Source organism: Pelecanus crispus, chromosome 4 (genome assembly GCF_030463565.1).
Source record: "Pelecanus crispus isolate bPelCri1 chromosome 4, bPelCri1.pri, whole genome shotgun sequence".
Taxonomy (NCBI): domain Eukaryota; kingdom Metazoa; phylum Chordata; class Aves; order Pelecaniformes; family Pelecanidae; genus Pelecanus; species Pelecanus crispus.
In genome coordinates, this window is record NC_134646.1 from 78,276,843 (window position 1) to 78,289,834 (window position 12,992).

Sequence of the window (12,992 nt, forward strand, 5' to 3'; positions counted from 1 at the left end):
TACTTAAACTACAAATGCCCGCTACTGTAGGCAGGCTATACATAGGTAAATAAACTTGCATACAAAAATGGAAGTGTCTGGGATGCAGTTCATAGGATCACTTGTAAGGATCTGGTAATATTACATGGAAGTGCCGGTAGGATTGGCTCAGCGTTTCCCAAGCTGAAACATCCCCCTGCATCGTCTGCTACCAGCAAACATTTACTGAGCTCCCCTGTTCAAACCTCCCCCCGCCCAAAGCCAAAACCAAACTTGGGCTCCCCTTGCTCCTTGGAAGCCAGGCAGAAGGAGGTCCCTCGTGCCCATGCCAGCAGGCACTGGGTGCCCACTCCAGATGCATCCACCTTCCCCCTTCCCTAGTGGTGGTGAGCTCCTCTCGTGGACCTTGCACCTTCACCAGCATCTGCCGGGCTGAATGCAACGTCATGAGCACCACCACGATCACGCCGGGAGACTCCTGGTCTGGATGAAATCTGGAACAGAGGTTTAATGAGCAATTCCTGCCCTTGTGCTACTGCTACATGCTCAATCCTGTCTGAGAGCGGGGGTTAAACACCTCTATAGGCTGCATGCACACAGTGGCTTGTGTGGATATAACTATACCCACTAACAAAGAAATAATACTGCCCTTGATCCAAACCTGTTATAAATTTATTATGAATATAAAACCTGTGCTGGCCAGGACTTGCAAAGCAGCACTGTAAAAAATAAACACTCCTGGCACTACAAATCCCAGAGCGGAGAAGACTTTGTTTTGCAAGGACCCTCACAACCGGGAATAAACCCCAAAATTTAACAACTTGTTTATTTTTTTTTTTTTTGTAAAAGTAAGTTTGCCATGTTAACAAAAGCAGAATAGTTTTATTTAGTGTTCATCTCACACCTTCGACAGCTGCAGCTGTCAGGCACAGAAATACAGTATTAAAATAAACTGAACAGAGTTGCTCATTGAAAAAATCACGCTATGCAAACCTGTGGATTGTAACATCAACAGTATAAAATGTAACGAAATTGGAATTTTTAATTTTTTTAAGCTTTTAAAGATAATAGTCCAGGCTATAAAACTATATAAGCATTGAATAAGAAATGTTAAAAGTCAACAAGTCTACAACAGATACATCTTGTAAAAACTCAATAAATTATATATATATTTATAATATCTAGTAACATTTGAAATCATGCACAGTTTTGTACATTTTCTTTTTTCAGTACAGGAAAACTCAACGCTTCGAGTACTTGGAATGTACACAATTAGCAGACATTTGTAAGAAAATACAAAAAATTTCTTTTTTATTCCAACAAAACAAAAATCTATAGAAATCTACCTTCTCAAACTTCCACTGAAATAACCTCAAACTATAAATTATTTATTTTACGATAAGGATTTTGTGGCTCTAAGAAGGAAAAAAACAAAAATCTTAAAATGAGATGCTGTCATCCTGTTATTCTGAAACATTGATATGTAATACGCACCAGAGAAAAATGGAAAGAAAGAATTCAGGATGCAATTTGCCTTGCCTCTTCGTGGTAGCAGATAAAGTCTTCTGGACAAAAAAAAAAAAAAAAAACCCAGCCCAAATCTCCCCCCTTGTCAGCTTGATCCACGCTAAAATTCCCTAGTTCACTCCTGTGCTTTTAAACAGCTATCTGACATCAAGCAACAAAATAGCACAGCATTTTAAACACAGAAAATCAGGCATCACTGGCATTTTCCAATGAGTTAGATGCAGAAGAAATACGCAGTTGTTGCACCTCTCCTGCAAACAGTGTCACTCTTCTTGCTGTTTTGCTCACATGGCATTTCTGAAGCCCAAAATACAACAGTACTGGCAAAGGGGGAAAAAAAAAATTACCCCGCATCATCCAAAGTCAACATTTCACTTTGCTGCATACTTGTTATTAAATCGACCACAAAGAATACCTTCATTTGAAAATAGAAAAATAAACACCCACACCCCCTTAATGCACAGTGGTTAAACTGATGGAAGAATTCTTGGCCCTGTTTTTCTGAAATATGTAAAAATCATCTCTCTGCTGCTATTTGTTTGGTTTTAACCACTGGTGATGTAGTGAAAAATAAACTTACTTTTGCTCACTGCAATCCAGGATAAACTAATATTTTTTAAAATGAATACATATATATATATATATACTTATAACATTAAATGTAATTTGTTAAAGCACTGTACACCTATACATTCTTTCAATATTTCCCATAAACACAAAAGAAAAACTTGATTAATATATTTTTTCTCCATTTTTAATAAGTTAAAAAACCCCACCCTTAAACTCAGTGAAATTTAAAGTTTACAGTAACGCTATGCTATTTAAACCAATGAACAGATATGTTAATGTCTATAAATAACTTTACAAATATACATGTTAAGGTACAATTTTTAAAACAAAACTGTGAAGATATAAAACAAACAAACAAACAAACAATCTTTTCCTTCGCCCAGATCAGTATATCCTAGATTGCAATGCTCGTATTTTGAGACTCTCTCTCAGTACTGCTTTATGTTGCATTAGTATTATACATTCTTTTTTTTTAATATATTTATTTATATATATACAGGATATATTTATAGATATATACACAGATTCTCTGGAATAAACCTTTTTGATATAAGTTAAAGGCTCTTGCCTACAGGTACCCGTAACTTCTTTCTCCGAGTCACTGCACGTAGATGGAGCCAAACCGCTGGCGTCGAGGGGGAGGTGGAGGAGCTGCTCCTCTCCCACTCACCCTTGGCAAGCCAAACTATGCGAACCCCAAAAAGCAAGAGCTCCCCCTCCGCCCCCCAAAACGGCTGTTCCCAAAGGTCAGGATGTGGCCTGAGACGCTGTGTGGGCACCCAGGAGCCAGGTCCCCGCCGCTCTCGGATGGGTGATGATCTCCTCCCCGGGGACCCCCACGGCCGCCGCTGGGTCCCTGCCGGCCCCCGGGGTCTGCTCCCGCCTCGGCACGGCCCCATTGCTCCCAGCCCAGGGCAAGGGCCAGCAGCTGCCCAGCCTGGCCAAGGCGCTGCCATTTCAGATGACTTGACTGTCTCTTTTTATCATTTTTTTTTTCCTTTCTCCATGATGATTTGCATTTTACTTATTTTTATTTTCTTCTTCCAAAAAGGATTCCTTCTATGTAGCTGGGTAATACGATCATGAAGCTATAAAAACGACGACAACAAAAATATAGATATTTTTATAAATATATGAATCCCTGCAGGCAACGTGGCTTTTCAGCTCCACCAAAAAGGTTCATGTACAGATTGCATAAGCAAAGAATTTCTACATTCTTTACACTTTTTTTTCGTTTGTGTTTTTTTTTTAAAAAAAAAGGAAGATTTTTTTTTTTCTTCTTCTTTGTATTGCAGGCACAGAACGGCTACTCTTGGCACTCGAAACGCAAGCGTGGAGGCTGGGAGGTCAGTGCCCCCCAGGTTCAACATTCTGCTTAATAAAAAAAAAAAAAAAAACAAACCAAAAAATGAAAAATAAACAAAAAAAAATCATACATGATAAATCATCTTGGCAACAGATTGGTTCCTTCAGGCCAAACAGTGCTTCTTGACTTTTTATACAGCAAACGGGGGGGAAAGAAAAACCAAAAATAAAAGTTAATTTGTTTTTTTTTTTTTTTAACCCTGAACAGCTCGACAACACCACAAATCTCTGGGCACCACCACACAGTTCCACTGGAAGATCCTTCACTACGGTTTCATCCTGGGCGCCCCACCCTCGCGCCTCCGTGGGCACGCTGCCCACCTGTCCATCCGTCCGTCTGTCTGCCCAGGGTATCCTCACGTCCGGATGACGCCGTTGCAGGGGGGGTGCTTGGGCAGGCAGGGCTCATCGGGCAGCAGGTCATGTGCAAAGACCGAGTCGTCCCCCGAGGAGCAGGTGCTATGGGTGTCCTGGCCGGCTGGCGAGTACTGCTCGAAGGGCACTGAGAGGTCCAGGTACTCCTGCCGGGGCGACAGACCCATCAACGCTGGGTGCCCCCCGCTGGGGACCGAGCAACCCCTCCCCGCGCCCATGCCGGCACACTCACATCGGTGGACGTCACGGTGAGGACCCTGTCCAGGTCTTCCACCAGCTGCTTGAAGGTGGGCCGCTGCGAGGGGACAGCGTGCCAGCACTCCCGCATGATCATGTACCTGCACGGATGGGAGAGGGGAATGTCACCCATGGTGGAGCTAAAGAGTGCCCACCCACCCCCAAATCACCCGAGAGAACAGCTATGGCCAACGCAACTTCAGCCATGGTGGCCCTGGTGCGTGGTCAGCTTGGGATAGTAGGAGGAGGGTTTTGTGGAGCTGCGGTCCTCACTATTGATCTCCTCACGTGCGTTGGTGCTCTCAAAGCAGGAGGAGGAGCTGTCCTAAAGGTGACACACCAGAGCTGCACCCCCAACCGCCAACCAAGTCATGGGCTGAGCCGAAATGTGTCAGGGTGTGTAAACCTACCCGCTGCCAGCTCCACAATCTCACAGTGGGGATATCCCGCCGGCCTGAACCACGGCCTGGGGTGGCATTTGGCTGCAGAGGGAAGGGGGAGCAGGGTGAGGAGGTCACCCCCTACCACACACTCACAAATCATGGGTGCAGTTTGCAGGTTTGTCCATCCGATGGCCTTCCTTTAAGAGTTTGAAGAGTTCCTCAACAGGAATTCCCGGGTACGGAGACCCTCCCAAAGTGAAGATCTCCCATAGTAGCACTCCAAAAGACCAGCTGGAAACCAAAGAAAGATCTTTAAAATTCAATGAGTTTTTTTTCCAAGTTCCCCCCTCATATCCCCTCCCCCCAGCTCGGCTTTATTTCTGTGCAGCCATGCATAGCTAACAAAGTCATCAATGGCATGACTAATTGCCTAGGCCATTTTTACTAGTTACTTGGAGATCTCTGCTGATCCAACTCAATAGCAAAGAAATCCCAGGCACCAAGTCTGAAATTGAAATGAGCATTTAATCAGATAGGTGACAGCCCATCTATTACCCCTAGCTCTTTGTTAGGTCTTCCACCAGCTCCACTGAATGGAACAAATCAAATTATTCATGCACAGCTTCACTGAATTGCAGGCTTGGAACCACAGGCCACTAATTGTGCAAGCTGATACCAAAACTTGCTTGTTACAACACTCATTTCACTGGCCAAGCTGAGAGAAAAATACCCCAACAAAAATCAGCAGAGCACTAATGTTACACACTCCACTCCCGCAGCTGTGCTCTAGTTAAAAGTCCTCTTTTTCAAAACTATCTTTTGCCTTCTTCGTTTTCTTTTTAAAAACAGGGATTATCTGTCTCTGTTTCCTTCCACGCACGCTTGCTCTCCCGTTCTCTAGCTTTGATTTATCTGTCATGCCTGCTGCAGCATTACCTAAGCATGGAAACTATGACTTAAGATCAATAAAAGCCAAAGTATGTGAAAAATACATAAATAGAAAGATTCATTTGTCCAATTGCAAGCAGTGAGACTTCAGGAAAAGGCAGGCTGGCTGCTGAATTACTGTAAAAATGCCATTATCGACCAAATATTAAAATAAAAAAGCTGGTGTGCATGCCACGCTACTTCAGTCCTTGCAAAGTTCAGATGTGATACTGATTTACACGTAAGGCAGGCTCTGCTGTTTGCTTACCATGCAGAGGCACAAAACCAGACAAGACAGGTTTAAGAAAAATAAAGGCAAATAAATGAAGCAGCAAAATTAATCTGAGAATATATCTGTTGAATACTCTGATCAACTCTACTAACGGCGGACAGAGTATTTCAAGCTCATCCCACATACTCAGCTGAAGCGTAACTGTCTGGGGCAAAGCATAGAGGAAGCTGAGGGTAATTTGTTTTGCATGGATTTTTTTTTGCACAAATTTTTTTGACTGCAAGGATGAACTCCTCATCTATAAACTGGACAAGAAATACCTGCCTGCCTTCCAAATAATTCTTCAACAGCTCACTAGACATCCTTGGATGAAAGCAACTAGATAATGGTAAAATAAAACCACCTGTGCAAAGCTGTAGCTTGGAATCGATTTATTTGCTTTTGCATCCCCAGGCGCCCCAGCAGTGAACAAGCCCTGCTCGTGCTTAGCAGTACATTTGTCTTCAAGATACTATAGGTGTTGATTTCCCCGTTGTTTTATTTTTTTTGAAAAGCGCGGGTATGCTTACACATCGCTCTGGTGAGTATAGACCCGGTCAAACAAGGCTTCTGGAGCCATCCATTTCACAGGCAGCCGACCCTGTAATTAAGAAGACAATGGGAACATCCCATCAGCATATTCCCCCAGCCACAACGGCACCATCTGAATCTTCTTTTCTAATCCAGTTTGAAACATTTTCATTAACAACCACATCTGCCTTCCCGGTCACCGGGCAAAGCAGTAGTGGCCACATATAAACAGATTAGAGCATTTGATCCCTGGATTTTCGCTGACAATCTTTGCAGTAAATGCTCTCTGTAGAGGACTGTATTTCACTGCCAAGGCAGGTTTAACATATCAGAGCATCTAAATCTTTGCATGGGAACAGCATCCACTGCTCATAAATGCAGCGAGCTCTGCAGCAGAGCATGAGACACTTTCCATCTCTTTGGTTAGAAGAAGCGGTTTGACTCCAAGTCCAAACCCTGCTTAGGCTGATGTTGAAGGGAACTTCCAAGAGTGAAGGCAAGGGCCAGATCCTCTAAGAATCAAATCCTGATCCCACTGGAGGCCAAAGGAGGAGGCCTGATCCCAGGTTTCCAGGGGAACATCCTACATCAGGGTCATAAACATGGGCTGTCACATATGAGAAATAAAGACTAGATTAATCATAATTCTTTTGGGCTTTGGCCCCTGGAGGGAGTCAGAAAGGACTGTTTCACATCTGAGGCATAATTTGGCTATGGGAGGGCTCTGTCCTCTTCTGAACTACTGTCTCATTGAGGGAGACAACTAGAGATGGGGCAGAGGCAGGATGCACAAATGGGATTATGCTCCCAGCTGTCCAACACAGCTCAAACAGGAAAAATCCATCTGATCTACGATTAAAATTCCCAAGAATTTTTATTAATTTATGATTAAGAAATCCCAGCAATTAAGAAAGATTTCTGATATGATATTGGAAAGGATCAGTATGGGCATGGTGGCCTTTGTAGGACTGCCTGGACATTTAGACCCCTTGCTGTCACAAGGCTCCCAGGTCCTGCAATACCCTCAGCCTCTTCCACTGTCACCTCTGCACTCTGTTGTAGTTGCGGCTTTTGCTCAGAGCTCAACATGTGCTGCAGGGCTCTGAACCAAGACACAGGTCTCCTCTCCAGCCCTTCATTCATAAATTCATCTCTACAGAAAATATAAATGCCTCCAGGACTCAGGCCTTGTCTGGGACTATCTTCTCACCCTTGGCAGTGCAACCAAAGAGCTCAGTTGTAAAAAGGAGAGAGAAATGCATGAAAGCCAGGTAGCTTCAGGTATACAAAAAGTGACATTCCTCTGTCAAGGGCTCTGGTGGGAGACAAGTTGGCTCCTTGGCACCTTTATGAACAACAGTGGAGCAGACTGGAAAGTGCGCCATTCCCCTTTGGTAAAAACCTTGGTTTCTCTTAATCTAGAGCCTCCTGGCCAGAGCCAAGACCTCTCAATAGGCTGTTAGCACCAGCAGTATCTGTCAGGCAGAAAACAGATGGTGGGTGGACTCCTGGGGCCATCCTGTCTACAGCCCCTCACGGGGTGAGGCCACCGGCAGATTTCTTTCTCCTAAGCCTCTCTAGACAGGGAGATGCAGGACAAGGGCCACTTGCTGCAGGGATGGCTGAATTCCCTGCCAGAAGGAGAACTGCACATGCTTGGCAGCTCTGTACTTACATTGGTGGTTTTCTTGTAATAGTCGATGTTGTGAACGTCTCTAGCGAGGCCAAAATCAGCTATTTTCATCACATTGTCTTCAGTGACTAACACGTTCCTGGCTGCCAAGTCGCGATGAATGCACTGTGAAAGGTGAGCAAGTCAATAAATAAGGGCTTGTTAGCTGCCTGCCCTTGGAACCAACAGCACCGTCTGGTTTATAAGCTGCCGTTTCATTGACTCCCAAGCTCATAAAGCTGTGGGCACTGCTTAACTCCTCGGTTCCTGTGTCACTGCCCCATCATGCATGCTCGGTGGGAGCCACCTCTTAGCAACACCTAATCGGCAGCCTCAGCACTGTCACAGCCACACATCTTTTCTCTCCAAAGGGGATGCACGGATGAGAAAGCCAACCCTCCTCTTCTGTGGGTGCCTACTGGGCTGTGAAGTTGTCTTTCTGCCCTGCTCTTCCTCCAGGAAGAGGAGTGCAGGCTGATGTTTAAAGGAAAAAAATCCTCAAATTAAGATAACCCCAATACATCCAAAATACATGGAATCATAGAATGGTTTGGGTTGGAAGGGACCCTTAAAGGTCATCTAGTCCAACGCCCAACATCATGGTTGTTAGCTGAGAAAGAAGCTAAATTAGCTGCACTGTGCAGAAAGGGAGTTTAAAACCACCATGAACCATCCACCCTGAACTGCAGTCACAGGATGAACCCATCTGACATCTGAAGCTGAACTTGCTCTTGGCGTAGTGTTTCCTGCCCGCAAAAAGAGGTCACGCTGGCTGGTACACAGCTTCCTGAACCCGAAGCCTGATTCTGCACTTGCTGATGTCAGGGTAAACCAGGACTAATCCCAGGGTATGATGTAAGCAAAGGCAGCAGCTGGCTCAACGCCAGTAAAGTGCTCCCCGGGGAATGTCCTGGGCACGGCCATGCATCAAGCCAAATCCACTGCCAGCTCTGCTCCTCACCGAGCTGGTGACAGCTAGGAAGACATGAGCTACACCCAGGATCTCAGCTTCCTCGTAGGTGCTCTGCCTCTTTAGTAATCTCAGAAGGGAGACGAGGGGGACAGGGGTGCACACAGCTCCTCACTATTGTCTAAAGTAACGTCTCTCACAGTGGAAGCTCACAACTTGGTGTGATGCTCACCCTGACCACTGCTGCCCGAGCCTCAGGATTGCACATCTGAAAGCCAGTTACCTCTCCGAGTGGTAGAGGCTGAATTGCTGAGGAACTGCACCAAGGTCTGGGTTGCTTGTGCTTTTGTATGCATTCTGGGGATGCTAACAGGCCTGCAGGTTACAGCGAGGGCTGTGCAGCTGCGTGGCTCATGGATGCAGCCGGCATATCGAAACTTCTGCATACGGCCGAAGCCTTCTGCAAAAAACCCAAGATACTTCATACTCAAAAATCTGGTCTCTAAAGGGAGAAGCCTGCAACGCTTTGCCCGAGTTGTCCTACACACACAGAGCACTGCATGCCTTTGAACACATGGGCCTGACCGACACTTCTGAGGTTTCTCAACTCACTTTCTGAGATGCCAAGTACTCCATGCCACGGGCCACCTGGTAGGCGCAGGAAACCAGGTCTTTAAATGTCAACTGCTCCTCTGGCAGCTTGCAGGTGTCGAAGGAATAGTCCATGCCAGGTGGGCGACGTGCCCTGAGGTATTCCCGCAAGTTCCCCTTCGATGCATATTCCACCAACACGTAGAGCGGTCCTGCAAGCAAGAGCACATCAGCATCCAGCGAAGGAACAGCTGACCACCAAAGTCTCCTCTGGGACCTTTTGGGCAGCCAGTGAGTAATTACACAGAAGGGACAGGCAAACCTGAGCCTCCCACGGCCCTGCAAGCACCGGGCAGCTTTGCTACGTACCATCCTGCGTGCAGGCACCGAGGAGGTTAATAATGTTTTTGTGCTTCCCAATCATTTTCATCATTTCCATCTCAGAGACCAGGTCGGAAAGGTCCTTGTCTGTGGCGTCATCTGGAGAAAGCAAGAGAGGAAAGCAAACAAATGTCAGGAAGAAAATAAGTGTTTTGTGAAGTAGTTAATACAACTGCTGCGTAGCCATGAGGGGCTTTGATAGGGAAACAGTACTCAAAATATGGCAGTGTTTGTTTTTATTCTACTTTGGGAAGAAGAATAAAAACAAAACCAAAAAATACTATCTCAAAAAAAGAGAGCGTAATTGTTCAAGAAGAAAAAACAAATATATATAGAGAAATGTTCATATGGAAATCAATAAAACCTTTCCTCTGCTGTTTCATCCTGATAAGTATTAAAGAAAAAAAGTCAGTTTTGGTACCTGGCACCATTTTCCATTTCTGATTTTTCCCTCCCCCATCTCCAGGGGCAAAGAGTTAAAGATGGGGGAAAGTCAGAGCTGGGAGAGGTACTAGAGGAAGGAACGTATGTTTTGCATGGCAAGCTGTAATTCTTCTACAGAAGTAGAAAAATGGGGGAAAACCTCCCCAAATGAATGCTTTTGTTTGGAAAGATGGAAATGTTCCTGCTTCCAAAAACAACTTCAGAATGGACTGAAGGAGATCTAAATTAAAAGAATCTTCTTCTGATAAGAATTTTTTTTTTAAAGATGTCGCCCCGTGTAACCTCAAACCCGCGCTGTTCACTGTTGGAGCATCCGCCCTGCTTGCTCCAGCTGAACTCCTCGGGGTGATTTTGTCTGTGTGTTGCCTGTGGTTACTGTGCATGGGGGAAGGATGGGGAAACAGAGATTCATCTGAAGGTGCCCAGTGACTTCCCCATTTTTGGCCTCCCTCTAACCTCTCAGGAGTTTGGGATCGAGTTTTTTCAGCGAAGAAACTCCTCAAGAAGGAGTCTGTCAACCAACTTTCTGCAAACGCCACCTGAGCTTGTTGCATAAGCTTTTGCTAGAACAGGCATCACTGGTTACAGGAGGAGTAAGGAGTGGGCTGATTCACAGAGCTGGCTAGAAGTGAAGGGGGTTCCCTTTCTTCTCAGGGATGCTATTACCCCTTGGCAGAGAACTGGGTTAATTCCCATTCCCTCTTCCTGATGGGATTTGCACTTTTACATGTTCTCCAAGGAGAGAGCCCTCACCCCCAGGCTATGTTGATGAAGGGGAAGAAAGGCTGTTCTTGCTTTCTTCTATTTTATCTGTTTGTATGAAAGACTTAAAAGAGAGGGAATGAAAGGAAATCCCAGTGCAATATGCTGTTCTGCCCTCTGTGAACTCCCCATACCTTTTAACATCTTGACAGCAACCGTGATGGCCTTGTTTGGCTTGTCCTTATCAATCCCAATTGCTTCTGCCATCACCACTTGGCCAAAACACCCCTCGCCGAGCGGCTTCCCCAAGGTCAGGCTGGAGGGAGGAACAAGCAGGCATGTCAGTGGGTACAGGGGTGGTGACACTCGCAGGAGGCAAGGGGACCCTGACCTGTGGGTTGACTGACCGAGAGCGTGCCAATTCCCACTTGGGATCAGGAGGCAGTTCCAGCTCAGAGACGTTGGCCAGCATCGGCCCATCGCTGGAGGAGAGGCGCGTGATCCGGACCAAGGGTGTGTTGGAATTCATGGAAGAGTTGGACTCCAACGACACCTGCTTGGGTAGAGCAAATAAAGTGTTATTGCCAACTGTATTCCATGGGAAGGCAGTGCCTGAGATGGATCACTGAGGGGGTTTGAGCCATCTTTGCCCACTGACACCTTTCTGGCAACTTCTCTCCCCCCATCCTTGCAGAAATGCACTGGTGTAGGCACCTGTGGTCAGGTTTTTAGCTGGTGGAAAGGAGGGACAGAGCCAGTGCCCTCCAACAGGTAGGAGGTATAATCTGTTCAGTTGCTCTGTGTGCATCTCCATAGCAGGTACAGGCTATGGAGTGACTTCTCCTGTTCTGACCCTGTAAACGCCCACCATAAGCTTGCAGCCAAAGCTGTGAAATCTGTACCCTTCACTATGTGGTTTTACATGGTGCCTTTTGCTCCTGCCCCTCTGCAATTATGCAGCAGAGCATCTCTAACTGCATGGAGAAAGAGGACCCTCTCCCACCTCCACGGGAATTGGTTCAAGTCACCAGTGACCTCTGAGAAAGCAGGACCAAGCACAATTAAATGTGCTCTTGCTCCTCAAATCCCCACTCCACCAGGGAGCCTGGACTAAACTGTTCCCCTGCAATATGTGCTTTCTGTGGCATCCACGGCTGTGCTGCCAGCCCCTCTTGGACAAGGGCGACAGAAACGTGGCTGCTTGGGAGCTGCTCATGAACCAGAGCCAGCTGCCACCAGCTACTGCTCCACTGGAACAGAAACAAATGAATAAAAGGGGTTAAACTCCTAGAGTGCAGACAACTTATGCCCCTCTTGGGCAATGTTTTTCTGGTAGAGTTTCTCACCTAGAGAGAAAATTTCAAGCAGGGGGAAAAAAATAAAAGAGGGATGACCATAGCGGGGAATAGGAATCTTGTATCTACTTTCTGTTACCTGTCTTTTGAGCGGAAATTTGGAGACTTTCTGTACAGTGGGGGTGTTCATGGCTTTTTTGTTTGGCATTTTCATCCTGCAGATAATCACAATGACCAGCACGAGGATGAAGAGAACAAAGCCAGTGCCGTAACTGAGTATGCCAGTGTACACTGAGCCCGAATCATCCATTTCCATGAGCTCCTCTGCTGCGGGGTGACAAGAGATGTCAGTCAGGACAGTGCAGGCAGCTGCCTGCATGCAACTACACACATGCAGCACAAGGAATTTGGGGAGGACCTGTTCATCTACGCCAATTTTCCAAGTGACTTCAGTGAGGGGACTCTCCTAGGCCAGTGGTTTTCCACCTGCAGCCGTAGCTAAAACAGTAATTCAGTTTGCCTTTTTTGGGGCAATTTTACTGGCCTTTGATGCAACCCTGGGGTTTCTAAAAGCCTTCAGCCCACAGGTTGAAAACCACTGCTCTAGGCTGAAGGCATCTGCACATGTCTGTGCTGTCCCTCTGACCCAGATCTTGCTCTCCCTGCACATCCACACCATGTACCTGGGTGCCTTGGATGTGCAAAGGCTGCAGAACTGGGGTTTGCTGCACTTTATGATTCGGCTTCTCCAGCAAAGACTTCCACTGGACCAGTGCCTGCCCTGAGGGACCAAGGGGCTCGAAGGGCATCCAGGGTAAGGCATCACATGGGG

The 12,992-nt window shown here is 46.2% G+C and overlaps 1 protein-coding gene across 1 annotated transcript in view; it reads right to left on the reverse strand.

The window, feature by feature from the left end:
* Window positions 1–3,797: 3,797 nt before the first annotated feature.
* FGFR3 (fibroblast growth factor receptor 3) overlaps window positions 3,798–12,992 on the reverse strand; it is a 54,837-nt gene continuing 45,642 nt past the window's right edge. The window contains exons 8-17 of the mRNA XM_075709776.1: window positions 12,300–12,487; window positions 11,273–11,421; window positions 11,060–11,181; window positions 9,708–9,818; window positions 9,360–9,550; window positions 7,841–7,963; window positions 6,165–6,235; window positions 4,590–4,727; window positions 4,049–4,154; window positions 3,798–3,962 (exon numbers count right to left, since the gene is read on the reverse strand). Coding sequence (XP_075565891.1) covers window positions 3,798–3,962; window positions 4,049–4,154; window positions 4,590–4,727; window positions 6,165–6,235; window positions 7,841–7,963; window positions 9,360–9,550; window positions 9,708–9,818; window positions 11,060–11,181; window positions 11,273–11,421; window positions 12,300–12,487 — 1,364 coding nt within the window. The remainder of the gene's footprint in view (window positions 3,963–4,048; window positions 4,155–4,589; window positions 4,728–6,164; window positions 6,236–7,840; window positions 7,964–9,359; window positions 9,551–9,707; window positions 9,819–11,059; window positions 11,182–11,272; window positions 11,422–12,299; window positions 12,488–12,992) is intronic.